The sequence below is a fragment of the Anolis carolinensis genome, chromosome 3 (assembly GCF_035594765.1).
Source record: "Anolis carolinensis isolate JA03-04 chromosome 3, rAnoCar3.1.pri, whole genome shotgun sequence".
NCBI classification, from domain to species: domain Eukaryota; kingdom Metazoa; phylum Chordata; class Lepidosauria; order Squamata; family Dactyloidae; genus Anolis; species Anolis carolinensis.
Window position 1 is genome coordinate 201,036,095 of NC_085843.1, and position 23,741 is coordinate 201,059,835.

The 23,741-nt window shown below is 46.9% G+C and overlaps 1 protein-coding gene across 15 annotated transcripts in view; it reads right to left on the reverse strand.

The window, feature by feature from the left end:
• The window catches only part of ebf3 (EBF transcription factor 3), a 226,632-nt gene extending 203,897 nt beyond the window's left edge, over nucleotides 1-22,735 (reverse strand). For 6 of the 15 annotated variants that reach the window (XM_008106698.3, XM_008106692.3, XM_062976082.1 and 3 more), the window contains exons 1-4: nucleotides 5,516-6,599; nucleotides 4,731-4,887; nucleotides 4,073-4,136; nucleotides 3,173-3,228 (exon numbers count right to left, since the gene is read on the reverse strand). In XM_008106698.3, the coding sequence (XP_008104905.1) occupies nucleotides 3,173-3,228; nucleotides 4,073-4,136; nucleotides 4,731-4,887; nucleotides 5,516-5,649 (411 nt within the window). In that variant the 5' untranslated portion in view covers nucleotides 5,650-6,599. Of the gene's footprint in view, nucleotides 1-3,172; nucleotides 3,229-4,072; nucleotides 4,137-4,730; nucleotides 4,888-5,515; nucleotides 6,601-22,622 lie in introns of those variants that run through there. The other 9 variants (XM_062976083.1, XM_008106691.3, XM_062976081.1 and 6 more) reach the window with 5 other exon arrangements.
• Nucleotides 22,736-23,741: the final 1,006 nt, after the last annotated feature.

Here is a 23,741-nt window from a genome sequence, read left to right on the forward strand (position 1 = left end):
TCCTGCAGACCCAATGAAAGAAGGAGAAGCAGAGAGAGGAAGCGCGAGAGAGAGAGGGGACGAGGGAGACGTCCACGCGCGGGGCATTTCCCTTCCTTTCCACTTTCCGGTCATGAAAACCTCCTCAGTCTCTCCTCTTCCAGAAGGCATCGGTTCCAGTCTTCCCTTTGCCTGCCGTTCCTTTCCCAGAAGGGTCGCTTCCCCCTCTCTCCATCTTCCCTTCCTTCCCTGCCTGGGCTTCTCTCCCTTCCCCCTTCTCCCTCTCACACAGACGCAGCCTGGGCCTCCTCTGCCGCCGTCTGTGCTCCATGAGGTCATTGCCTTCCCTTCCCATTACAGCCAGGCGATTGGGAAAGAGAAGGGAGAGTTTTTTTCTCCTATTCACCCAAAACATCTCAAGTCTTCGTCTCAGCCTTTCGCACGTTCGCCGCCACAAGTGTGAGAAAGGAAGGAAGGAAGAAAGACAGGGCTTTCCTTCTCCCTCCTGCCTTTTCTTGGGAGGCTCTTCTTCCAGCAGCATCCCTTCTTTCGCCTTCCAACAAGGCCTAGTTGTCCTGGCTTCCCTCCCCCCCGAAAATAATATATGACCCCCGCAGCCAGAAGCAAAGCAAAGCAAAGCGTCGCCTGGCTGCGAAAAGGTTTGTTGTTGCAGCACGCCCTATAACTTCTGGTGATTGTTACTTCGCCTCTGATGAATCCGCGTATTTAGATGTGATTTATTTTTTATTTTGTAGCACCAACAGAAATCCATAAACTGTCGGTTCAGCGCCATTGACTCTTTGATCAGTTACTGGGCCATTCGCCCCCTCTTTCCTCCCCGTCAGCGAAGGGAGATTAAAAGCCTGTATTTCTTTTCTCTCTCTTTCCTTTTGCCCTGCAGAAGCTTCAGTGATGACCCAGAGAAAGCGTGCTTAGAAATGTTAGCCTCTTTCCTCCTCTCTCTCTCTTTCTGCTCCCCTTCTTTTATTCCAGAGCAAGCAAATATAGGGCTCTTCCACACACCCAGAATATCAAGGCAGAAAGTCCCACAATCGCTGCTTTGAACTGGGTTATTTGAGTCCACACTGCCATATATTCCAGTTCAAAGCAGACAATGTGGGATTTTTATTCAGCTCTGTGGAAGGGGCCATACAGAGTCGCCTATAATCAGTCCCCTCTTCATTAGCCTACAGCGATTTCCGAAAACATTTAGCTGCTCTGTACAAAGGGAATAAAAAAGACATTGTCAACTGGAGAGCGCTCCAGGGTTTCAAAGGGTGCTTTTTCTGTAACCCATTGAAAGCATTATTGGAGGGCACTACGCCTCCGCCTTTGTCAAGGGACTGCCGTTTTGCCGGTTTTCTCTCGGCAAGAACACCACGCAGTTAAACGTGGTCTTATTTTAGTCAAGATCCCTGGGAAAAAAAAACTTTGCCCCCTTCCACACAGCTGAATAAAATCCCACATTATCTGCTTTGAACTAAAATAGATTGCAGTCTGTACTCAAATAACCCAGTTTAAAGCAGATATTGTGGAATTTTATACCTTGATATTCTGGGTTATATGGCTGTGTGGAAGGGCACTTTCTAGTTTAAAAGAGGAACAGGAAAAAGAAGCTCTGAAAGCCTAAACAAGCTGGCAACGATGTCCCAGGAGGGGCTTTGAAAAGCTTGCCTTTTCTTTGGCATAATGTTTTTCAAAACATATTTTCCAAACCATACCAAAAATAAGGGGAAAAAACTCAAATTCACCCTACTTTTCAATAAAGATAGCAAAAAAAAATCCTTAGTCGACACAGGAATGTTATCTTTTCTGAGGGCCCTTCCACACAGCTGAATAAAATCCCACATTTTCTGCTTTGAACTGGAATATATGACAGTGTGGACTCAGATAAGCCAGTTCAAAGCAGATATTGTGGGATTTTTCTGCCTTGATATTCTGGTTTATATGGCTGTGTGGAAGGGCCCTGAAAGGCACTAGCTCCCGTAGTTTAAATTTATATGGAAACATGGTTTTTTCCAAAAGGAATGGGGAAAACCTCAAACCAGCAAACATTATCGCTGGATTAAAATAGATTTTAAAAGAAGCCTTTCAGTACTAACAGGCGATTTAGGATGGGAGGTGTTTCTGTTTTGCTCCCTTTTCAACTTGAATGCTCTTGGATTGCCATCGTTATCCTCCAGAAAGTTGACCAAGACAGGTTAAATAATTTAATCAGGACCTGCTTGTAATTATGTTATTTACAAGGCATGACAGAGGTCTGAGGAAGAAACAGGAGCTGATATCAGGGGAAATGGACGGGTTTGGGTGACCCCTGGAGCACAGAGCTTGAATTATGGAGATGGGGGACTCCGGAGGTGAATCCGGACTAGTGGAGAACAAGATGACTTTTCACCCTCAACACATTTAACTTTTACATCCCAAATAAAACGTCTCGCGAGACTAAATCATTCCGTTTTAAAGAGGGGAGAAAGAAAGGAACGAGGAGGAAGGGCTGTCGAAGGCTTTCATGTCCGGATTCACTGAGTTGCTGTAAGTTTTCCAGCCTGGCTATTCAATGCCAGGCTGCATGGCTATTCAATGCTAAGCAAGGTGGCCAAATGAAACATTCACACTTGCCTCAAACAGATAAGAGTTCTTTCTCCCACCATGAGCATTCCACTTGCCTAGTTTCCAACACATTGCAACCTCTGAGGATGCCTGCCATAGATGTGGGCGAAACGTCAGGAGAGAATGCTTCTGGTACATAGACATACAGCCCGGAAAACTCACAGCAGCCCAAGGAGGAAGGGAGTTGCGGGGTGAGAAGCAAGCCACCTTGAATTTTAGGATTAAGAGAGGCTTCTTTTCTTTTCACCGGTGTTAATAAAGTTAATCCTCCAAATTATTCTAAAATACATGTGGAACAGCGACTGGAGCTCTCTCTCTCTCCCCCCCCCCCCCAATACCCCCTGTCACTTTTCCTTCTCCTAATATTCATCAGAGGGGAATCTGAGTCCAGATGGCAGCCTATTGCTAACAGGTTCGTGATAGAAAACAATACAACCATTTCACCTCCTTAAATATCAGTCTACATGATGGGGTTTTAATTCACGCCTCAGAGAAGACGAAGCAGCCAGAGGAGGAGGAGGAGGACACACTTTTTAAAAACTCATAAAACTCTCTCAGAAAGAAATATCTTAAACTTTCTCACCTGTTTGGTCATTGAGTCTATTAACCGAACGTACAAATCCTGTTCCGTTCTAACTCCTGCAAAAGGGAAGGAAAAACAAAAGAAGAAAAAGAGACCATCTCTTATCAGTGAAAGGATGTGGATCACAAGGCAAGGCATAAGCAGTACTGGCACAAAGGATGCACGGAAACAGCCAGTAAAAACGTATCAGTGCTGCCTACTGAAACTTATGTTTTTAATAAAAGCAACACGCCGGCGTGGGGGATTCAAACACAAATAATCCGCACGTCTTAAGATGTTTGACCCACCAGGGAAACATGAAATAGTTGCCTTGACTGAGACAACGGGACTGGGCATGCTTCTTTAAATTCAACCAGGGAGAGAGGCATTTGAAAATAGCATAGCCTCCTTGGGTGCCTGCCTGGATATAATATCCCTGGTCAATATTTCCTACTTCAGTTCAGGATTGCATTGGTGTGGGATCTTTTATATTTGGCATGAGCGAGCTAAGCAATCACAATAATTAACATTAATTTGCCAAACGTGGAAGGGAGTGGGCTCTTAAAAGTGATGTTGTGCTGGAGCAGATATTGATCCCGGGTTGGGGGGCGTTTGGGCGAGATGGGAAGTGGGGGGAGAGATGTTGTTACTTTCCACTTCAAGACCAGCCGGTTAATCATGTAAAGTACCATTGACTTATTGATCGCTTATGTTTTGTTTTCCTTCTATGCCACAAGAAGAGCCGTGTTCGCAGTCATGTAATTTTAATCTCCAAATCTTTATACCCTTGTCTTATTTTTATCAATTTGTTTGTTTATTTTTTTTGCAGAAAGAGGGTGAATGGGAGGTCGCTGGCGGGTTTCCTAGCACACACAAAACACAACATAAACAACAAAGAAGGCGGCGAGGAAGAAAACTTACCGTTACTGTACAATAACTGGAGTTTGTAGTGAATTCCATTGTTAGTTTTTTCATTGTTGGGCTCCTGCAAGTGATGACAAATAATGTCATGTAACATATTGTTTTTAAGAGGATAGGATGGGACTTCTACAGCACTTTCCCCCACTTATCGGCAGAGCCAACCTTAAGAAATGGGGCCACAAAGTGGAGTCCACGACATGCGAGTGGGGAGAAGAGCAAGCCACAGAACACCTACTATAATGCAGTCTGAGCCCTGCCACATGCACAATGGAGGACCTTCTAATGGTAACACCAGAGGTACTCCAAGTGGTCAGCTACTGGTCAAAGGACATTTTTTAACGTTGTGTTTTTAAATACATTACAACTGTACCCTCGGTTCGCTTCTGACACAATAAATAAACCGGTGTTTTGTTCGCCTGCCTTTGGGAGGACAAGGTTGGCTTGGAATCGAAAATGTGGCGTTAACCGTTCCTTTCCAAACTTGTCTGAGAGGCCAATCGCTGGCATACAAAACTTGGAGAAGCTGCACGTGGTTTGGACGCCTCTAGAGTCCCTTAAGAACTGCCAGTGTCTAAGTCAAGGTGAGCATTATCTGGAATCTGACTTAAATCGCTTTTTTTTTTAAAAAAAAGAGGGATTTTTTTTTTCAAAGACTTACTTTTTCTTTTTCCACAAAGTCCACAAAAGTTGTCCTTTCAATCTCCACGGGCTGCCCCTGCCTGTCGTAGAGAGCTAAGACGAAGTGGAAAAAATTGGATTTCCTGAGATTGGAAGGCGGCTGTTTCTCGAAATGCGCCCGAGCCAACCCCACACCGCTGCGAGGAGAAAAAAGAAGAGGAAGGACTCGGTGAGAAGAAGGAGAAGGAAAAGGAGTGGAGAAGGCGGCTGCGGAGAAACAGAGAAGGGTGCAGGGGCTCGGACACGGGGGTGGAGGCGGTTGTTGTGAGTTTGGAAGGAAGGAAGGAAGGAAGGAAGGAAGGAAGGAAGGAAGGAAGGAAGGAAGGAAGGAAGGAAGGAAGGAAGGAAGGAAGGAAGGAAGGAAGGAAGGAAGGAGAGCGAAACAGAGGGACTCGGAGGCGAGGATGAAGGCGGTTATGATTTTAAGGAAGGAAGGAAGGGCAACCACATTAGGAATGACATCTGGGGAGACATCAGGGGGAGAAAGGGAAACTTCTCCATTGTTGATCCTATCCTTAATCTGATGCAATGCGAAGGGTGCAAACACGAGAGAGATTGAAGGAGAAAGAGAAGCGGAGCTGGAGAGTAAAGGGCGGGGGAAAGACAAGGAAGCGGAGTTCAGGGAGATTGTAATTGATCCGGAGGACTCACTGAGGGCGATTTACGGTTGGGATGAGAAACACAAGCGCGGGAAGGGGGCAAGAAAAATGGGGGGAGAGGCATGAAAAGAGAGGGAGGGGCACACCATTTGGCAGGCAGACGTACCTTTGGGCGGCTGTGTTAGCATCCACTACCCCCGCCGTATGCATCCACGACCGGACTGGGTTCATTCCACTACCCAGCGGTTCTTCTTTCATGGTTGTCCCACCTCGTGGTATATTTTCCTGAATCCCAAACATTAAAACAATTTGGGGGGCGAAACCAGCTTCTCACCAAATGGGGCTCGAAATGATGAGAAATGTCAGCTCGAGGGAGTGGGGGTGGCAATAGGAGTTGATGGTTGTTTCTGTCTCGGTTGGCTCCCCCCTCTTCCTCTCCTGCTTGCTTTCTTCCTTTCCTTCCTTTCCACTCTCTCTCTCTCTCGGTCCCCCGCTCTCCTCGGGATACACGAGATGACTTTACTCCCCGCGATCAGTCGGAGGAAAGCCCAGTTCAAGTCGTCTTTCCGTCTTCAATCTGTCCTGTATTGGCACGGCATAAACAATATACTGAGCAGTTCTACTTGGATGGCGTTCCAGTTTGGAGGTTTTGGGGGGAAAAAAACTACACACGCTCACCACACAAAACAAAACCCGGAGGAGTTGAAAAGGGGGGTGGCGAAGAGGGGGAGGGAAGGGGAAAAAAATAAGTTTTTGTTGTTGTCGTTTTTGCCAAAGTCGGTACTTTGCCGAAGATTGCCTTCCAGTTCCGGCTCTCTTTTTTCTTTCACCAATAAATAATTGGGCTTGTTGGTTTGTTTGCCGAGAAGTCTTCTTTCTCAACGTGGTGTCATCCTAGTAAAACAGCAGCATCCTTTTCCCCCCCGAAAAAAAAACCCCAACAAACCAGCTTCAGGACACTGCTGAATCGACCACTTCTGGCAAGGCTGGTCTGCTCTGCTCCAAAAGACAAATAAACGAAAAAATGATTACCATGGAGGTGTGCCTGGGCACAGGAGAGAGCTCGACCAGGGGCCCGACGCGTCTTTTGCAGGATGGAGGGGAAGCGTACAAAACTCAGCCCTCCATCCCCGAGGAATGGAACCTTTCCCGGGAGCCAAAACTCTAGACCCCCGGGAACGGCGCTGTCAGATTCTGACGCGCGAGGGGCGGAGACATGGCCATATATGGAGAGGCCCCAAAGCCCGCCTCCCTCCCTCGCCTGGAGCGCCGCAGCTTGTTTAGTCCTGACTGACTGACTGAATGGCTGGCTGGCTGGCTGGCTGCTGCAGCCGCCGCGACGCCTCCTCAACCCCCGCCCTTATAACACAGCAAGCCGGGTGGCAGTGGGCTTGGTTTGGGTTTTTTAAAATTCTACACACACATATATATGTTGTAGTAGAAGAATATATATATATATACACACACACACACATGCAACGTACACGCGCCACAACAGCCAATGAAGTTAGAATATTAAATGGAGATTCTCTCTTTCTGTGGAGCTCCTTCGCCAAATAGTCATTCCAAAAGCCAGCCTCGGTACAAACAGCAGGGAAACAGAAGCTGTCAAGGAAAGTGGATGTGCATGCGTGGATATAGGAAATAGGTTGGGCTTCAGCCCGGACGAGGGTGTTGGGTATCTTCCCATGCTCACTTATCTAGCCCCCTCCCCCGCCCCTTTGCAACAATATTTGGGTCAAAATACTGGGAAAGAAACGTCACTTTCGACAAGGGGTCCGGTGTAAAAGCAAGAAGTGCTCAAATAATGTTGCTGTGAGTTTTCCGGGCTGTATGGCCATGTCACAGAAGCATTCTCCCCTGACGTTTCGCCCGCATCTATGGCAGGTATCCTTAGAGGTTGTGAGGTATGTTGGGAACTAGGCAAGGGGGGGGGGTGTATTTATTTGTAGAATATCCAGGGTGGTAGAACTCTTGTCTGCTTGAGGCAAGTGTGAATGTTGCAATTAATCACCTTGATTAGCATTGAAAAGCCTTACAGCTTCGAGGACTGGCTGATTCCTGCCTGGGGGATTTTTTGTTGAGAGGTGTTAGCTGGCCCTGATTGTTTCATGCCTGGAATTCCCCTGTTTTCAGAGTATTGTTCTTTGATTACTGTCCTGATTTTAGAGGGGTTTTTTTAAATAAAATAATCTGTTAGCCAGATTTTGTTCATTTTCATGGTTTCCTCCTTTCTGTTGAAATTGTCCACATGCTTGTGGATTTCAGTGGGTTTTTTTGTGTAGTCTGACGTGGTGGTTGTTACAGTTGTCCAGCATTTCTGTGTTCTCAAATAATATGCTGTGTCCAGGTTGGTTCAGCAAGTGCTCTGCTATGGCTGACTTACTCTGCAGTGCCTTTCATGTTTCTTGATGTTGGGTATCTTCCCATGCACACTTATCTAGCGCCCCCCTCCCTTTTGCAATAATATTTTGGATTAAAATAGTGGAAAGGAAAGGTCACTTTCAACAAGGGGCTCGGTTCAGTGTGAATGCAAGTAGTGCTCACATAGTGTTCCATGGGAAAATCTGGCTTCAGGCTCAGGTTTCAGCCCCGTGGCTATTACAGGTGGTCCCAGACCTGCAGGAAAGGCCCGTGGGGCAGAAATGCCTCTATACTTAGGAGGTGCAGGGCATCCCGGAACTGTAGGGGTGTATGTGTGTGTGTGAATGTGGAGCCGGAGAGCACAAACTTTCTAGCAGTCTCGGCCAGGAAAAGGAACAATAGCTGCCGCCACCCCCCTTCCCTTCTTTCCCTGCCAGTCCAAGCGCACTGTTGTGTTTCCCATCCTCTTTAATTTTCAACCGGGCAATGAAGTTGGGCTTTGGAAAGTCTAAGAAGAGCTCTCAATCGATGCTTGACGAGATTTCCTAAGTGACGGGATTCCTACCCACACCCCCTTCTTTGCCTTTGAGTTCTTTTCCGGGAACGGCTTTTCTGCCAAGGCGCATCTTGGAAACTCCGATTTCGAGGAAAGCTTCGAGAGAAAAGAGCGCGCGGGGAGGAGAGAAGGAGACAGCCTTCCCAAAGTCAAGGTCTCCGAGCGGAGCTTTGCTTTACTTGGGAGTAAATCCCTGTTCAAACCGGAAGAAGTTTACTTCTGAGTAAAGGCTGGAGAGCAAAGAAGGAGAGGCGAAGGATGCTCAGGGAAGGGGGAGAAAGAGAGAGAGAGAGAGAGTGAGAGAGAGACGAAGGGACCCCAGCTCCTGTTTTAACAAGGGGGGAAGACCCTGGGGATGGGCAGAGGATGCCTCTTTGGGGAGGCGGCACAACAGACCCTTTTCCTCAGCCAACTCTCCCCGCTTTGATTCCCAGTCTCCGTTTCAAGACCAGAGCAGACAGAGCCTCCTGAAACGAAAAGCATCCCCCCAAAGCATTTTGTGTGGGTTAGGGCTTCCTTTTATGCGAATTGGCAGGGCTGGTGCCTTCATATTTTAATTAATCGGCGAAAATCGAAGTCCGATTTGTGTTAGCAGGGGAGCCCCCTATCCCCTCCTGGAAGGGTTGGATGGGTTGGGAAGCCATCTATTTTGCTGGTGTTGAGGGTTAATGACTATTGCTAAAGATAAGTGAATTATCAAAGCTGTTGCTCTCTACCCGATCTCAAAATCCATTACATTGCTGGCCGTCTAATTAAATACGTAAGTATAATAAAATCATATTTTATGACTATTTGAGGGTAATGAGATTAGTCTTTAGAAGCGATCGCCACATATTAAAGATGCCACTGTCTATAGAATGTTAATAACCTTAAATCAAAGTGTATAGAAACTATTCATGATAAATTAAAGGAGGAGGGGGAAAACCCCTGTTTCCATAATCATCTTTAAGCGTTGTCACATTTGTAACTGGGCAAGATTTGGGGGAAAAACTCAAGTTACAAACAGGTTGATGGAAAGAAAAAGGGGGATCTGCCTCTTTCTGTCTGGTATTTGTGGTTTTGTACAGCATCCTGAGCCGATAAAGCTTCTTGTAGTCAAGAAAATATAATTCTCTGGGTCCCCCCTCCCCCACTGTTCCTTTAAATATACTTTCTTCCCTGAAGCACAGATCTGGTCATAAGTAATGTTGGGAAAATATAAAGTTTCTCCTTGCCCGTGCTCACAAAAGCACCATGCTTCCAACCATTTACAGTATCTTTAATTCAGATTACACGCGCCAAGGCGATTTAAATCTGATTACCAAATTAGGAGGTTTTAAAACAAATCCTTTTAAATCTGATACTGTTGACTAAAAGACGAGGAAAGGGAGGGAGGAGAGGGGTGAAAGTTGCCTAAGCCCCGTCACATAAGGTAACGATCCTGCCCCAGAAAGAAAAGGGAGTTTTAAACCTTTTTGACAACAAATGCAGCTGCCCCGCTATTTTGGACGATATTAAGCGAAAATGAATGCAAATCTGTGTTCAGAAGCCATCTGGCCAGGAATCGGGGAGTCAGCTGCTCTTCACATCAGACTCTGAGGCTGAATCTATTTCAGCTCATTTTCTAGATCATCTGGTCCTGTACCCAAAGCGTGGAAAATACGGTCTTTATCATTCACCAACTTTCTCTTTCTTGTCTTTTACCCCCTTTTTCTCCTCTGGCTCAATGCCACATACAAGGAGAAATGCGAAAGAAAGAAAGAAAGAAAGAAAGAAAGAAAGAAAGAAGGAAGGAAGGAAGGAAGGAAGGAAGGAAGGAAGGAAGGAAGGAAGGAAGGAAGGAAGGAAGGAAGGAAGGAAGGAAGGAAGGAAGGAAGGAACAAATGACACCCAGATTTTGGATCGGAGGAAAGGCGTCTTGGCCCCCTCTTTATGTTTGCAAACAACCCTCCATCAATATGTTGTCAAAGGCTTTCATGGCCGGAATCACTGAGTTGCTGTGAGTTTTCCTGGGCTGTATGGTCATGTTCCAGAAGCATTCTCTTCTGACGTTTCGCCTGCATCTATGGCAGGCATCCTCAGAAGTTGTGAGGTATATTGGAAACTAGGAAGTGAGGTTTATATATCTGTGGAAGGTTCAGAGTGAGAGAAAGTTCTCTTGTATGTTTGAGGCAGGTGTGAATGTTTCAGTTAGCCATCTTTATTAGCATTGACTAGCCTTTCAGCTTCAAGATCTGGCTGAAAATGAACAAAATCTGGCTACCAGTTTTTTTAAAAAAAAACTCTAAAATCAGGACAGTAAAATAAAGAACAACTTTATTTGTTACCAGACAAGAAACAATCAAGGCCAACTAACACCTCCCAACAAAGGATTTCCCCCAGGCAGGAAGCAGCCAAGCTTTAAAGCTGCAAGCCTATTCACTGCTAATCAAAGTCGTCAATTGCAACATTCACACCTGCCACAAACAGACAAGAGGTCTTTCTCCCATCCTGGATGTTCCACAGATATATAGACCCCACTTGCCTAGTTTCCAACAGACCTCACAACCTCTGAGGATGCCTGCCATAGATGCAGGTGAAACGTCAGGAGAGAATGCTTCTGGAACATGGCCATACAGCCCGGAAAACTCACAGCAAACCAACCCTCCATCAAACTCAAACTTACAGTCTTGTTGAAGGGCGAGGCGCAAACCTTTCCCTTGGGCCCAAGTAATAGATTGATAAAAGAAAAGAGGGAGAAGGAGGTCGTGGAAGTCGAGGCTTTAGGAACAAAACCTGGCCTAAAGAGGCCAGCCGTGTGGGGTCTAGGGATGACCAGGCCAGCCCTTAGCGGTGAAGTTCAGGAGCCCTTGATGTCCCAAGGGGAGGGCTTGCTTTGCGCCTGAAAAGCCCATATCCCCTGCCTTTTAAAAACTTTTACAACTTCAGGAGGGTTTGGCGAAGATGGCCATGGAGCGTGGGAAACTCCACTGCCTATATATAAAAATATAACTAGATTTAAAGGCTGTTTTCCCTCCTTAGAGAGAGAGAGAGAGAGAGAGAGACGACCCCATCTCGGGGGAAGAAGGCGCTGCTCACAAGGCCAGCTCTGCCCTGCCCTCCTCCCCCTCGCACGCCTCTCCAAACACAAAGTCTTGACCTTAGCAAAGTTAGCCAGGCAGAAGGGGTTTGCGGATTTGAATGCGATTTGCATGTGGCAGCCAAGACCTCGCGAAGTAACGGCGCCCTCCCTCTTTCCCTTCCCTTTCTCCTCCTTTTGCGTGAAGTGTTCCTTTTGTGTGAATTTACGGGGTGAGGCTTCAATGATCTCCTCCCCCCCCCCCGAAATTTGCATTTAAATAGCGACATCAAGCGATTCGCGTGCCACACACCAGTGGGCTCCCAGATGTCAAGCCGGAGTCAGTCAGATGGCCATTGCCCAGCTGTCCTTCGCCACATCATACCAGAGCATGCCGTGACCTTAAAGGGACAGAGCTGCAGCAACCAACGCCCCAGGCCCCTTCTTTCTGCCCCAGAGAAGTGTCCGAGCTGCCCTTTCCACCAACTTCATTCCACACACCCCCTTCTCGATTCTGTCTCCCATAAATCACGCTTAAGGTCTCCCTCCCAGCCCCCTATTCCCTTTCCCCCCCTTCCCTCGCCACACTCTGGACCTGAACCCCACAGATGCCCATTGAGAGCCTAATTTCACCAGCCTGAAAGAGGATCCCGTTGGTGTGTTTTTGTGTCTTTGAGTGTGTGTGTGTGAGAGAGAGAGAGTGTGTGTGTGAGTGAGTGAGAGAGAGTGAGAGAGACTTTTTTCGGGATGGTCCTCCAGGGACTATTAGAGCAAACACTCCACTTATTACCTACCGCCCTGCCACCAACCTGAAGGAGAAGAAAGAGCGGTTCCACCTCAGCGGTTCAAACCCTCCAACTTTCCCCACGTGGATTCCATTCAGGGGAGGTTTTTGCCCGGTGCACAGTTTCACGCTGTTCGTCTTCCCTCCCCCACGATCACCCCTCCATTCCCCACGGCACACTTTGGGGGGAAAGGGGGCGTGCAAGTTTCTTCTTTGGCTGTGGAAACTTTATTGGAGGACATGGGGGGGGGGGAGTTCAGAAGACAAAAAAGAAGATTCACCATGGAAAAAGAAAAAGAAGGAAAACAGACATTTCTAGTCATCCGCAAACCCAATCCACAATTGGGCCACACAATTTACAGAAAACCTACACAAGGACAGATACATAAAAACTCCAACCTTCTCCCAAGTCACAATTAAAGCCCTGGCCTGCGAACCCCACCTCCTCCAAGAACAACTGAACCACCTAAACTGGGCTCTACAGGCCAATGGATACTCCGCCACAGACATCAGAAGAGCTGCAAGACCAAGAATAAGCCATGAGAGTAAAGACAAAGATCCACCCAGAGGAAGAGTGTTCTTGCCATACATCAAGGGAACACTGACCACATAGGGAAGCTGATGAAGAAACACTACCAACTATCTACTGACCCACCAAGAAAATCCAACAAATGCTACCTTCAGCAAAGGAGAAGAGGGGTCCTCTCATCTCTGCAGGAATCTACCATCTACTATGCAGCTGTGGACGAGTCTACATAGGGACCACCAAAGGCAGCATTGCCTAAACTCGAATTAAGGAACATGAAAAACACTGCAGATTAACTCAAGCAGAGAAGTCAGCCATGGAAGACCACAGTATGAACCAACCTGGACACAGCATATTATTTAAGAACACAGAAATGCTGGACCACTCTAGCAACCATTATGCCAGACTACACAGAGAAGGCATTGAAATCCACAAGCATGTGGACAATTTCAACAAAAAAGGAGGAAACCATGAAAAACCATGAAGAATTTATAAAATCAGGACAGTTCCAGTCATGAAACAATCAGGGCCAGCTAATACCTCCCAACAAAGGATTCCCCCAGCAGGAATCAGCCAGGCTTTGAAGCTGCAAGGCTTTTCAATGCTAATCGAGGTGATTAATTGCAACATTCACACTTGCTTCCAACAGACAACAGTTCTTTCTCCCATCCTGGACCTTCCACAGATATATAAACCTCACTTGCTTAGTTTCCAACAAACCTCACAACCTCTGAGAATGCTTGCCACAGATGTGGGTGAAACTTCAGGAGATATAGCCAATACAGCCCGGAAAACTCACAGCAACCCAGGGATTCCGGCCACGAAAACCTTGGACAACACTAGTATTGTTATTTGGGGGCAGGGAGAGAGGCCAACTATTCCCCCTTTGAATCTTTTTTTTATTGAGGACGCCTTTAGTTTCTTTTAGAGTCATTTATGCTCGGTAACAAAGGGAAATCTCAGGAAAATTGTTTCTTGACTTCTGGAGGAGCCGCAAATTGGTTGTGCCAGCGAGTTTGTTGAAACTTGGCATCCCCAAGCGAGGTGGGTGGGAAGAGGGCTATGAGCGATCTCACCGACCCAAAAGGGAACTCCCACTTCTGGGACCCAAATGGGCAAACTCCACTCGTGCCAACATCAGTCTGGTGCGCTTCACTGGGCAGCATGGGGTGGTTGTTTTTTTGTTTTTGTTTTTGAGTATGTAAAAAAGAAAACTCTCTTTCCTGCCAAAGCCGACCCTTGGGGGTCAAAGCAGGGAGGTTTAAGGGGGGAAGGAAAGCAATTCCACTCCATCGCCAACACTTTGCGGCTACTGTAGTAGCAGGATGAGGCGAAGTTGGCCGTCCTCCTGCGTCCTTATGGCCACAGGCGACTCAGGAAACTCGGCTTGGGATCACCTCCCCCTCTTCTGTGACCCTTTTCCTTTCCCCAAAACAGAAGCCCCAGTGGCGTCAACCCGGAGAGCAAAGGGCACAAGAGGAGGGAGGGAGGGACCCTTTACTACAGCCACATTATAATAAAAGGACTTTGCTTCTCTCTTTCTCTCAGTCTCTCGATCTGTCTCTCAATCAGTGGATTGCTGTGAATTTTCCGGGTTGTATGGCTATGTTCCACAAGCATTCTTTCCTGACGTTTCGCCCACAACTATGGCAGGCATCCTCAGAGGTTGTGAGGTTTGTTGGAAACTAAGCAAGTGAGGTTTATATATCTGTGGAAGGTCCAGGGTGGGAGAAAGAACTCTTGTCTGTTGGCAGTGTGAAAATTGCAATGAATCACCTTGATTAACATTGAACAGCCCTGCAGCTTCAAAGCCTGGTTGGCTGCCGCCTGGGGGAATCCTTTGTTGGGAGGTGTTAGCTGGTCCTGATTGTTTCATATCTGGAATTCCCCTGTTCTTTATTTAATGTCCTGTTTTAATACTGGTAGCCAGTTTTTGTTCATTTTCTTGTCTCTCAATCTCTCTCCCTCCCCTTTTTAACACCGAAGGCTCTGCATCTTCATCAAGACACCAAAGAGGGTTCAGAACTGGGATGGGAGCGAAACTCCAGAATAGGAAGGCGGCTATCCGATTTGGCGGGAACTTTTCTATTAAAACAGGAGGTGTTCCCTACACAGCCTCGAAGTGCAAACCCGGGTTTGGCATTCTTACAAGACGACTTCGGATCCCTTTTCTTAAAAAAAGAAACTAAACATCCCGACAAAAGCAAACTAATGGTACCTGGGTTTGTGAGGACACTTCTAGGGAAACCCGACCCATTTCGCACCTTAAAAGGGGATCCAGATCTACCTCGGTTCACTGAAACAAAACTCAAGTTTTGTAGCCATGGGATTATATATATATTTGTAAGTAAAAGCTCCGTTTGCAGGGGAAATGGAAGTACTGTGGGAAAGCAGAGGAAAGGCAAAGATCCCTTTTCATCTCATTTTGTGAACCACCCGCACACAAAATTTTCCCCAAGAAAGGTTTAGTTCTCTAAGTCAAGAAGTTCTGGCACCTCCAAGCCTCACGGCGGTGGTGAAGTTTGACAAACAGCGCCTCCTTGGGTGGGGAAAAGAGATTTTCAAGGCAAATATGATTGAGATGGAAGGGGGGGGGCGACAAAAAGTAGCACCTCTCTGTCTCGCTCTCTTTCTATCTCGTCTTAGTGGGGATTATTTTTCTTTTTACGTAAACACATATAAATCAGAGAAGCAGCTTTCGTAGGCCTTTGTGATCTTTGGCGTTGGTAGGATATTAAAAGGAAGCTGGGAAATTAACAACACATCTCTCTCTCTCTCTTCTTCCCCTCCACTTTGTAAAGGCGAAGTCGGCCTCTAGTTACAGATCTTGAGTTTCCAGATCTGCAGCTTCTCGTTTTTGAAACATACTGATCCATGCTGCCAAATTTGCCTTGCTGGGTGGTTAGCCTTTCCATATGGACTCGTACCAAACACATCAATGAATACAGAGAGAGAAACATCCTCTCCAAAAGGAGGCTTGAATTGGAAATGCCCTTTTAAGAGTAAGGACGGCTCTGGCTCGAGGGAAACTGTGCTCCGGAGACAAAGTGAAGGCTTTCATGGCCGGAATCACTTGGTTGCTGTGAGTTTTCCGGGCTGTACGACCATGTTCCAAAAATATTCTCTCCTGTCGCTTCGCCCACATCTATGTTAGGCAATGTCATCCTCAGAGCTTGTGAGGTATATTGGAAACTAGGTCAGTCATTCCACCATTCACATTGGAAGGTCCAGGGTGGGAGAAAGAACTTTTGTCTGTTGGAGGCCAATGTGAATGGTGCAATTAATCATCTTGATTAACATTGAACAGCCTTGCAGCTTCAAAGCCTGGCTGCTTCCTGCCTGGGGAAAATCCTTTTTTGGGAGGTGTTAGTTGGCCCCGATTGTTTCATGTTCGGAATTCCTCTGTTATCAGAGTGTTGTTCTTTATTTACTGTTCTGATTTTAGAGGGTTTTAAAAAATACTGGTAGTCAGATTTTGTTCATGCTCATGGTTTCCTCCTTTCTGTTGAAATTGTGCACATGCTTGTGCATTTCAGTGCCTTTTCTATTCTGACATAATGGTTGTTGGAGTGGTCCAGCATTTCTGTGTTCTCAAATAATAGGCTGTGTCCAGGTTGGTTCATCAAAGTGGAGTCAATTGCGCCTCCCAAGCTGGGAAAAGCGGGTTGGATGGAGATGAGAAAAGGCGTCCCGTTGTAGTGGGGGCTGGAGAGGACTCAATCGGGTTTAGGGCGAGGGGAGAGTTAGGAGAGAGGATTTTGGAAGAGAGGCGGAGAAATAAAGAGAGTGGTTGGTAGAACTGGAAACTCAAGCACGACCAGGGCGAAAAAGAAAAACCAAATTGGACGCGGTGTTGATTTGGTCCCTTAGACTTCCTCTTGGCGAGGCAGGCATGAGGGAAGTCTCCAAGAGGGGCGAGCCCAGATCGGAATAAGATCGGGATCAAGTGGGATCCCGCGAATTGGGCGACTCGGCTACCAAACCGCTTCAGCCGTTGTAAAAGCCGCTCCCAGAAAATCTCCCCTTGCCTAGTTTCCAATATACCTTACAACTTCTGAGGATGTCTGCCATAGACGTGGGCGAAAAGTCAGGAGAGAATGCTTCTGACACATGGCCATATAGCCCGGAAAACTCACAGCAACCCAACCTCCTCTTCTTTCCCCCGTTCTTTGTTGCTTCCGCCGCCGCACCCCGTTATATTTACCATCACCCCCCCCCCCGAAATTCCCCCTTCCAAGAAGTTTTGAGGCGCTTCATGATTAGCCCACCATCCAAACCTTCCCCGACTCAGGGCTGAACAAACAAGGATCGATCCGATCATTTCAGATATTATAATTGGCTTTAATTAAACACACTTCGTTCTAATTAACTCTGAAATTTTAGCATGCTTTGGGACGCGGGTGTCTGGTTTGATATTGTCAGTCCAGATGTCCTAATAAAATTCAATCCTCCACTCAAGACTTCCACACTCGCGGAGAACAAAATGCAAATTAAATGTAAAAACCCCAAGTATCGCCAAAGGTATAATCAAGAAAGGTGTCTCCAAACTTCTCACTTTTTTTTTATTACAGCCGTAGTTAGAAAAATGCAGATTACAGCCTAACAAGACCTCGCCTGCAGGAGAAGGAACTTAACTCTTCCCTCCCCGGAAGACACGCGGGAAGAGCTCAAGCCACGCAGTTTTGTGATTGTGGAGAATGCACGCGTGGGAGGGGCGGGCCCCATTTGGGGTGGGGGTAGTCGTAAATATAGATTTCTGAGATTTCCAAAGACAATCCTCAAGACTAGGTTTCATTTGGGGCCATTTCCTGTCCTGCTCAAACGCACAGGAAATCTTTGGAGGAAAAGGAGCCTCCAACGATACAGCTGGGCGTAGAGAGAAAGAGAGAAACAGTCAGGCTTTGAAACTGCCAGTCTATTCAGTACTAATCAAGTTGGCCAATTGAAACAGTCACACTTGCCTCAGATAGAAAGAAGTTCTTTCTCCACACCGCTTGCCTACTGTTTCCAACACCGCACAACCTCTGAGGATGCCTGTCATAGATGCGGGCGAAATGTCAGAAGAGAATGCTTTTAGAACATGACCATACAACCTGGAAAACTCACAGCAACCCAGAAAGAGAGAGGTTGGAAGCTAAGGGTCAAAATTAGAATCCCTTCCTTAGAGTCCCCAATGCACTTAGGCTGGAATTATACTGCCAAATAATGCAGTTTGAAATGCATTATATGGTCAGTATAGAACAATATCATGTAGTTCAAGCCGTATTATTTGGCGGTGTAGATCCAGCCTTTGAAAGCACCGAATTCCCCCAGGCAGTAAGCAGTCAGACCTTGAAGCTGAAAGACTATTCAATGCTAATCAAGGTGGCCAATTGCAACATCCAGACCTGCCTCAGGCAGACAAGAGTTCTTTCTCCCACGCTGAACATTCCACAGATATATAAACCCATCTTGACTAGCTTCAAACAGATCTCACTACCTATGAGGATGCCTGCCATAGATACGGGCGAAACGTCAGGAGAGAATGCTTCTGGAACATGGCCACAAAGCCCGGCAAACTCACAGCAACCCGGTGATTCCGGCCACGAAAGCCTTCGACAACACACCGGGTTTTTCTTAGCTCTTGCCAAACGCTCTCTGCCTTTTCAATAATTAAAACCTTAAGAGCCGATTCCATCACCGGAGAAGTTACCGGACGGACTTTGCGGGACGAGAGAGCCTAAGAGGGGCTTTTTCTGATCCGGAGAAATGGCCTTTGTTGCCTGGCTTGGGAGGTTCGGCCCACCCAGGAAACGGATCCTGCTTTGGGTGCCCAGATTCTATAGACACACAGGTATATTTCCATACCAATGTGATGGAAGTCATTTCAAACGGGTTGAAAGTTCGAAGTCACGAGAATAATAAAAGGATGGGTGTGACTGTGCGTATGTGTGTGGACCCCCGGCTGATTTGCATTTTCCTTTGGTATATTTAAATGAAGCGAGAACTGCCTGGCGGTTGGGCTGCCCAGAGGGTAGCTGGGGGCCATGCAGAAATAATAAAAAAAACAGAGAAAGAAAAGAAGGAAAAGAAAGAAACGGGGCTCCTTTTCGGGACTATTAATAAGCAATTTGTCCCGCTGAAATTTACATTGCAAAGTGGGCCGGGGGAGGAGGAAAGCCTGGGCGCCGGGAGGGGAAGATGCTCTGGCCATCCGCTTCCAGCTGAACCAGCGCTGTCCAACACGGATGGATGCGTGAAAGGATAAACTCCCCCTTCCCCCGTAGTTACAGTATTTAAACTTCCCTCCCTTCTAAACAAGTTTGGCAGCCACCCTTTCTCTTACACGCACCTCTGCCCTTGGAAGAGGGACGCGCCTTCCCAGCACCCACTAAATAAGACCTACCATGTCAGACTACACAGAAAGGAGAAAACCATGAAAAGGAACAAAATTTGGCTACCAGTATTAAAAGAAACTTCAAATATCAGGACAGTAAATAAAGAGCAACACTCAGAAAACAGAAGAATTCCAGGCAAGAATCAATCAGGGCCAGCTAACACCTCCCAACAAAGGATTCCCCCAGGCAGCAACCAGCCAGGCTTTGAAGCTGCAGGGCTCTTCAATGTTAATCAAGGTGATTAATTGCAACATTCACACTGGCGTCCAACAGACAAGAGTTCTTTCTCCCACCCTGGACCTTCCACAGATATATAAACCCCACTTGCCTAGTTTCTAACAGACCTCACAGCCTCTGAGGATTCCTGCCATAGATGTGGGCAAAACGTCAGGAGGGAATGCTTCGGGAACATGGCCATACAGCCCGGAAAACTAAGAGCAATCCAGTAAATGAGATGGGTTCCTTTAAGAAGTTTTAGGTGCATATAAACTGTATAATTGGCAGTTTTGTCACCACTTTAACTGCTATGAAATCCTGGGAGTTGTAGCTCGCTGAAGCACCAACAGTCTTTGGCAGAGAAGGATTGTCAAACTACCATAGTACATGTTGCAGAAGACTTTCATGGCAGGAATCACTGGATTGTTCCGGGCTGTATGGCCATGTTCCAGAAGCATTCTCTCCTGAAGTTTTTCCTGCACCTATGACAGACATCCTCAGAGGTTGTGAGGTATATTAGAAACTAGACAAGAGGGGTTTATATATCTGTGGAAAGTCCAGGGTGGGGGAAATAACTCTTGTCTGTTTGAGGCAAGTGTTAATATAGCAATTGGTCACCTTGATTAGCATTGAATGGCCTTGCAGCTTCGAGGACTGGCTGCTTCCTGCCCGGGGGAATCCTTCGTTAGGAGGTGTTAGCTGGCCCCGATTGTTTTCTGTCTGGATTTCTCCTGTTTTCTGAGTGTTATTCTATATTGACTGTCCTGATCTTAGAGTTGGACTGCAATCCTATAGTGTGTGGATGCATCTTAAACATAGCCTTTTCTTTTAGGATAAACTTTGGAAAGTTTAATCTGAGCCGACCTGAGAAGGAGAGGAAACATTCTATCCGGGGTAAACAAGTGCTGGGATCCTTTCCTGCCCATTCTCCCCCCTTTCTTTTTTCTTCCTCCTCTTCCTCCTCCTCGTTCCCTTTGGGTTGGGAAGGAAGGCAGAAGCAAAGGCTCAACCGCGTGGAAAGCCTGCCACCTACAGGACACGCAGCGCTTCCTTGGCGTGAGCTTCTAAATCACTTCTCCAAAAATTACCTGGCTCTTTCGCCCTGCCATTTTGCTTACAAAACATTGATTGCTTTCTGATTTGAACTTTCGGACGCGCTAGATTTAAAAGCGGGGAAAAGAAAGGCAAAGAAACCGGCTCTTTCCCAATCATCAACAACAGCACTCAACAACATCCGAAAGCGACGCCACTTTTCGATGGAAAGGGAAAGACATGTAAAGATAACACCACCCTTTGATTTGTTAATCTAACTCGGCGATTTGAAGAGTTGATGTCCCCAAAGAGCCAGCCGGCCTTCTCTCTCTCTTTCTCTTTATTTATTTTTTATTAAAACATCAATCTGCTCGGGAGCTGGGTTGAACTCCGTTTCACCTAGAGAACATAAAATTCTCCCTACCCGGGAAATAAGCACCTTTCATAAATCAACAGTATTCCTGACAGATCGATCAATTGGGGGGCGGGGGGGGGAGGGGTTGTTAATCCGAAAGGAGGAGTTTTAATTGCTTCTTCTAACGGGTTTGCCCGCTCGTCTGGCCGTCCGCCGCCTTTTCGGTTTTCAAGAAGCCCTCGAGTGTGGACGGTAGCTTTCCAAAACTCAGGACTTTTAGGGACGGGAAGCCAAACAAAAAGTCCCAACTTCAGGCCAAACTATTTCCCCCACTAGACTCCACTTTTCTTGTTTTGTACTGCGCCTTTTGGTGGAGGGAGAGAGAAACCCATCTAAAATGAGTTCCAACGCAGGGTTGCTGTGAGTTTTCCGGGCTGTATGGCCATGTTGCAGAAGCATTCTCTCCTGACGTTTCACCCCCATCTATGGAAGGCATCAGAGGTTGTGAAGTCTGTTGGAAACTAGGCAAGTGGGGTTTATATATCTGTGGAATGTCCAGGGTGGGAGAAAGAACTCTTGTCTGCCTGAGACAAGTGTGAATGTTGCCAACTGGCCAGCTTGATTAGCATTGAATAGCCTGACAGTTTCAAAGCCTGGTTGCTTCCTGCCTGGGGAATCCTTTGTTGGGAGGTGTTTACTGTCCCTGATTGTTTCTTGTCTGGAATTCCCCTGTTTTCAGAGTGTTCTTTATTTATTGTCCCGATTTTAGCATTTTTTAAAAATACTGGTAGCCAGATTTTATTCACTTTCATGGTTTCCTCCACTTGATGAGCCAACCCGAACATAGCATTTTATTTGAGAACACAGAAATGCTGGACCACACTAACAACCACTATATCAGATTACACTGAGAAGCCATTGAAATCCCCAAGCATGTGTACAATTTCAACAGAAAGGAAGAAACCATGAAAATGAACAAAATCTGACTACCAGTATTTTAAAAAACTTCAAAATCAGGACAACAAATAAAGAACAACACGCTGAAAACAGGGGAATTCCGGACATGAAACAATCAGGGCCAGCCAACACCTCCCAATAAAGGATTCCCCAGGCAGGAATCAGCTAGACTTTGAAGCTGCAAGGCCTTTCAATGCTAATCCAGGTGATTATTTGCAACATTCACACTTCCAACAGACAAGAGTTCTTTCTCCCACCCTGGACCTTCCACAGTTATATAAACCTCCCTTGCCTAGTTTCCAACAGAGCTCACAACCTCTGGGGATGTCAAGAGAGAATGCTCTGAAACATGGCCATACAGCCCGGAAAACTCACAGCAACCCAGTGATTCCCGGCCATGAAATCCTTCCACCTCACAACCTCTGAGGATGCCTGCCATAGATGTGGGTGAAACGTCAGGAGAGAATACTTCTGGAGCATGGCCATGCAGCCCGGAATACATACAACAGCCCTGAAATCCTTCGACAGTTCTAACGTAACTTGGGACCCTCTTCTGACGCGCAGGCGCAGTCATGCTTCCCCCTCTTATTCCCCCCTCCCCTCCATTCCCGCGCGCGCAAGGAGTTCCCGAGAGGAGGCCACACAGGAGAGCAGAACGCCCACACGTTTGGCCGAACTCGGAACTGTTTCTTTGACGCTCGAGCCAAAGTGAAGGCAGCAGCAACCTCAGGCGGCTGACTTTGGAGACAGCCAGGGCAAGCGAAGAGAAGCAAGAGGCCACACTTCTGGCCTTGCCTTTGGAAACAGAACGAGAAATAAGGAAGAAAGACAGGAAGCTCAGCCTGAGCCTAGCCGACTTGAAGAGCAGCAGGAGTTTGGGGCGCGCTTTTCCCTCTCCTCCCTTCCCTTTTCTCCCCTCAAAGCAAACCACCCACTTGGACCTGCCTCTTCCCAGCACTGAAGAAAGAGAAAGAAAGAGGGAAAGAATACACGGAGCCAAGCAAAGAAAGAGAGACGAGGCAGACAAGGCGGTGGCGTTTCGGGGCCTTTCCAAACCCCTTTCGCTTACCTTCTGCGGCTATTAGGCAACCAGGCAGACTTGTGCCAAGGAAGGAGACAGAAAAATAATAATAGTAGTAGTAGCAGCAGCAGTATAATAATAATAATAGCCCGGGATGAGACGGTCATGTGTGTGAGGTGGGCTCTCTCTTTCATACATTACTTACCAGGCAACAAATCTGAGGGAAGCTCCATGGGGCAAAGAGGAAGGGAGGGAGAGAGGGAGGCAAGAGCAGCAGTGCGCACGCGCGCCCCTCCCGTCGAAAGGAGCGGGAAGCGAAGGGAGGAGGAGGAGGCGGGAAGGGAGCGCGCGCGGGGGAGCGCGCGAGAAAAAAGTTTGGCGCCCAAATCGAGGCGGCACTAGATCAGCACCAGGACAGCGGACTATTGCGAAACCAAGTTGAGAAAGAGCCAAGACCGAAGGGGAGACTGAGGCCCCTTTCACAGTCATATAACAAAAGGTCCTTCCACATAGCCATATAACCCAGAGTATCAAGGCAGAAAATCCCACAGTCTCTGCTTTGAACTGGAATATATGGCAGTGTGGAATTAGGACCCTTCCATATAGTCATATCACCCAGAATATCAAGGCAGAAAATCCAACAACATCTGCTTTGCATTCAGGGCCATAGCCAGAAAAAAATGGGGGGGGGGATACTTTTTTAGGGAATCATGAAGAGTAGTTCTAAAACGCAAAATAATTTAGAAATCAGGCTCCATCGATAAACTTCAGTCGACACTCAAGAAAGGATAAACTTCAGTGGGCAGTCATGGGAATTTGGTTAGTTAAAATTCATGAATAAACCAGTTTTTAAAAAAACTGAAAAAATTCGGGGGGGGGATGTTGAATCCTCCCCCCCCCCCCCACAGCCCTGCTTGCACTGGATTATATGGCAGTGTGGACTCAGATAACCCAGTTCAAAGCAGATATTGTGAGATTTTCTGCCTTGACATTCCGGATATATTTTCCAGTTCAAAGCAGTAAATGTGGGATTTTATTCAACTGTGCGGAGAAGAGGCTTGAGGTCCTTAAGGATTGATGGGCAGGCAGAAGAGGAGCGAGTCTTTTACTGCTTTGGGAGAGAAATGGTGGCAACTCAAGGCCTTTCCACACAGTCATATAACCCAG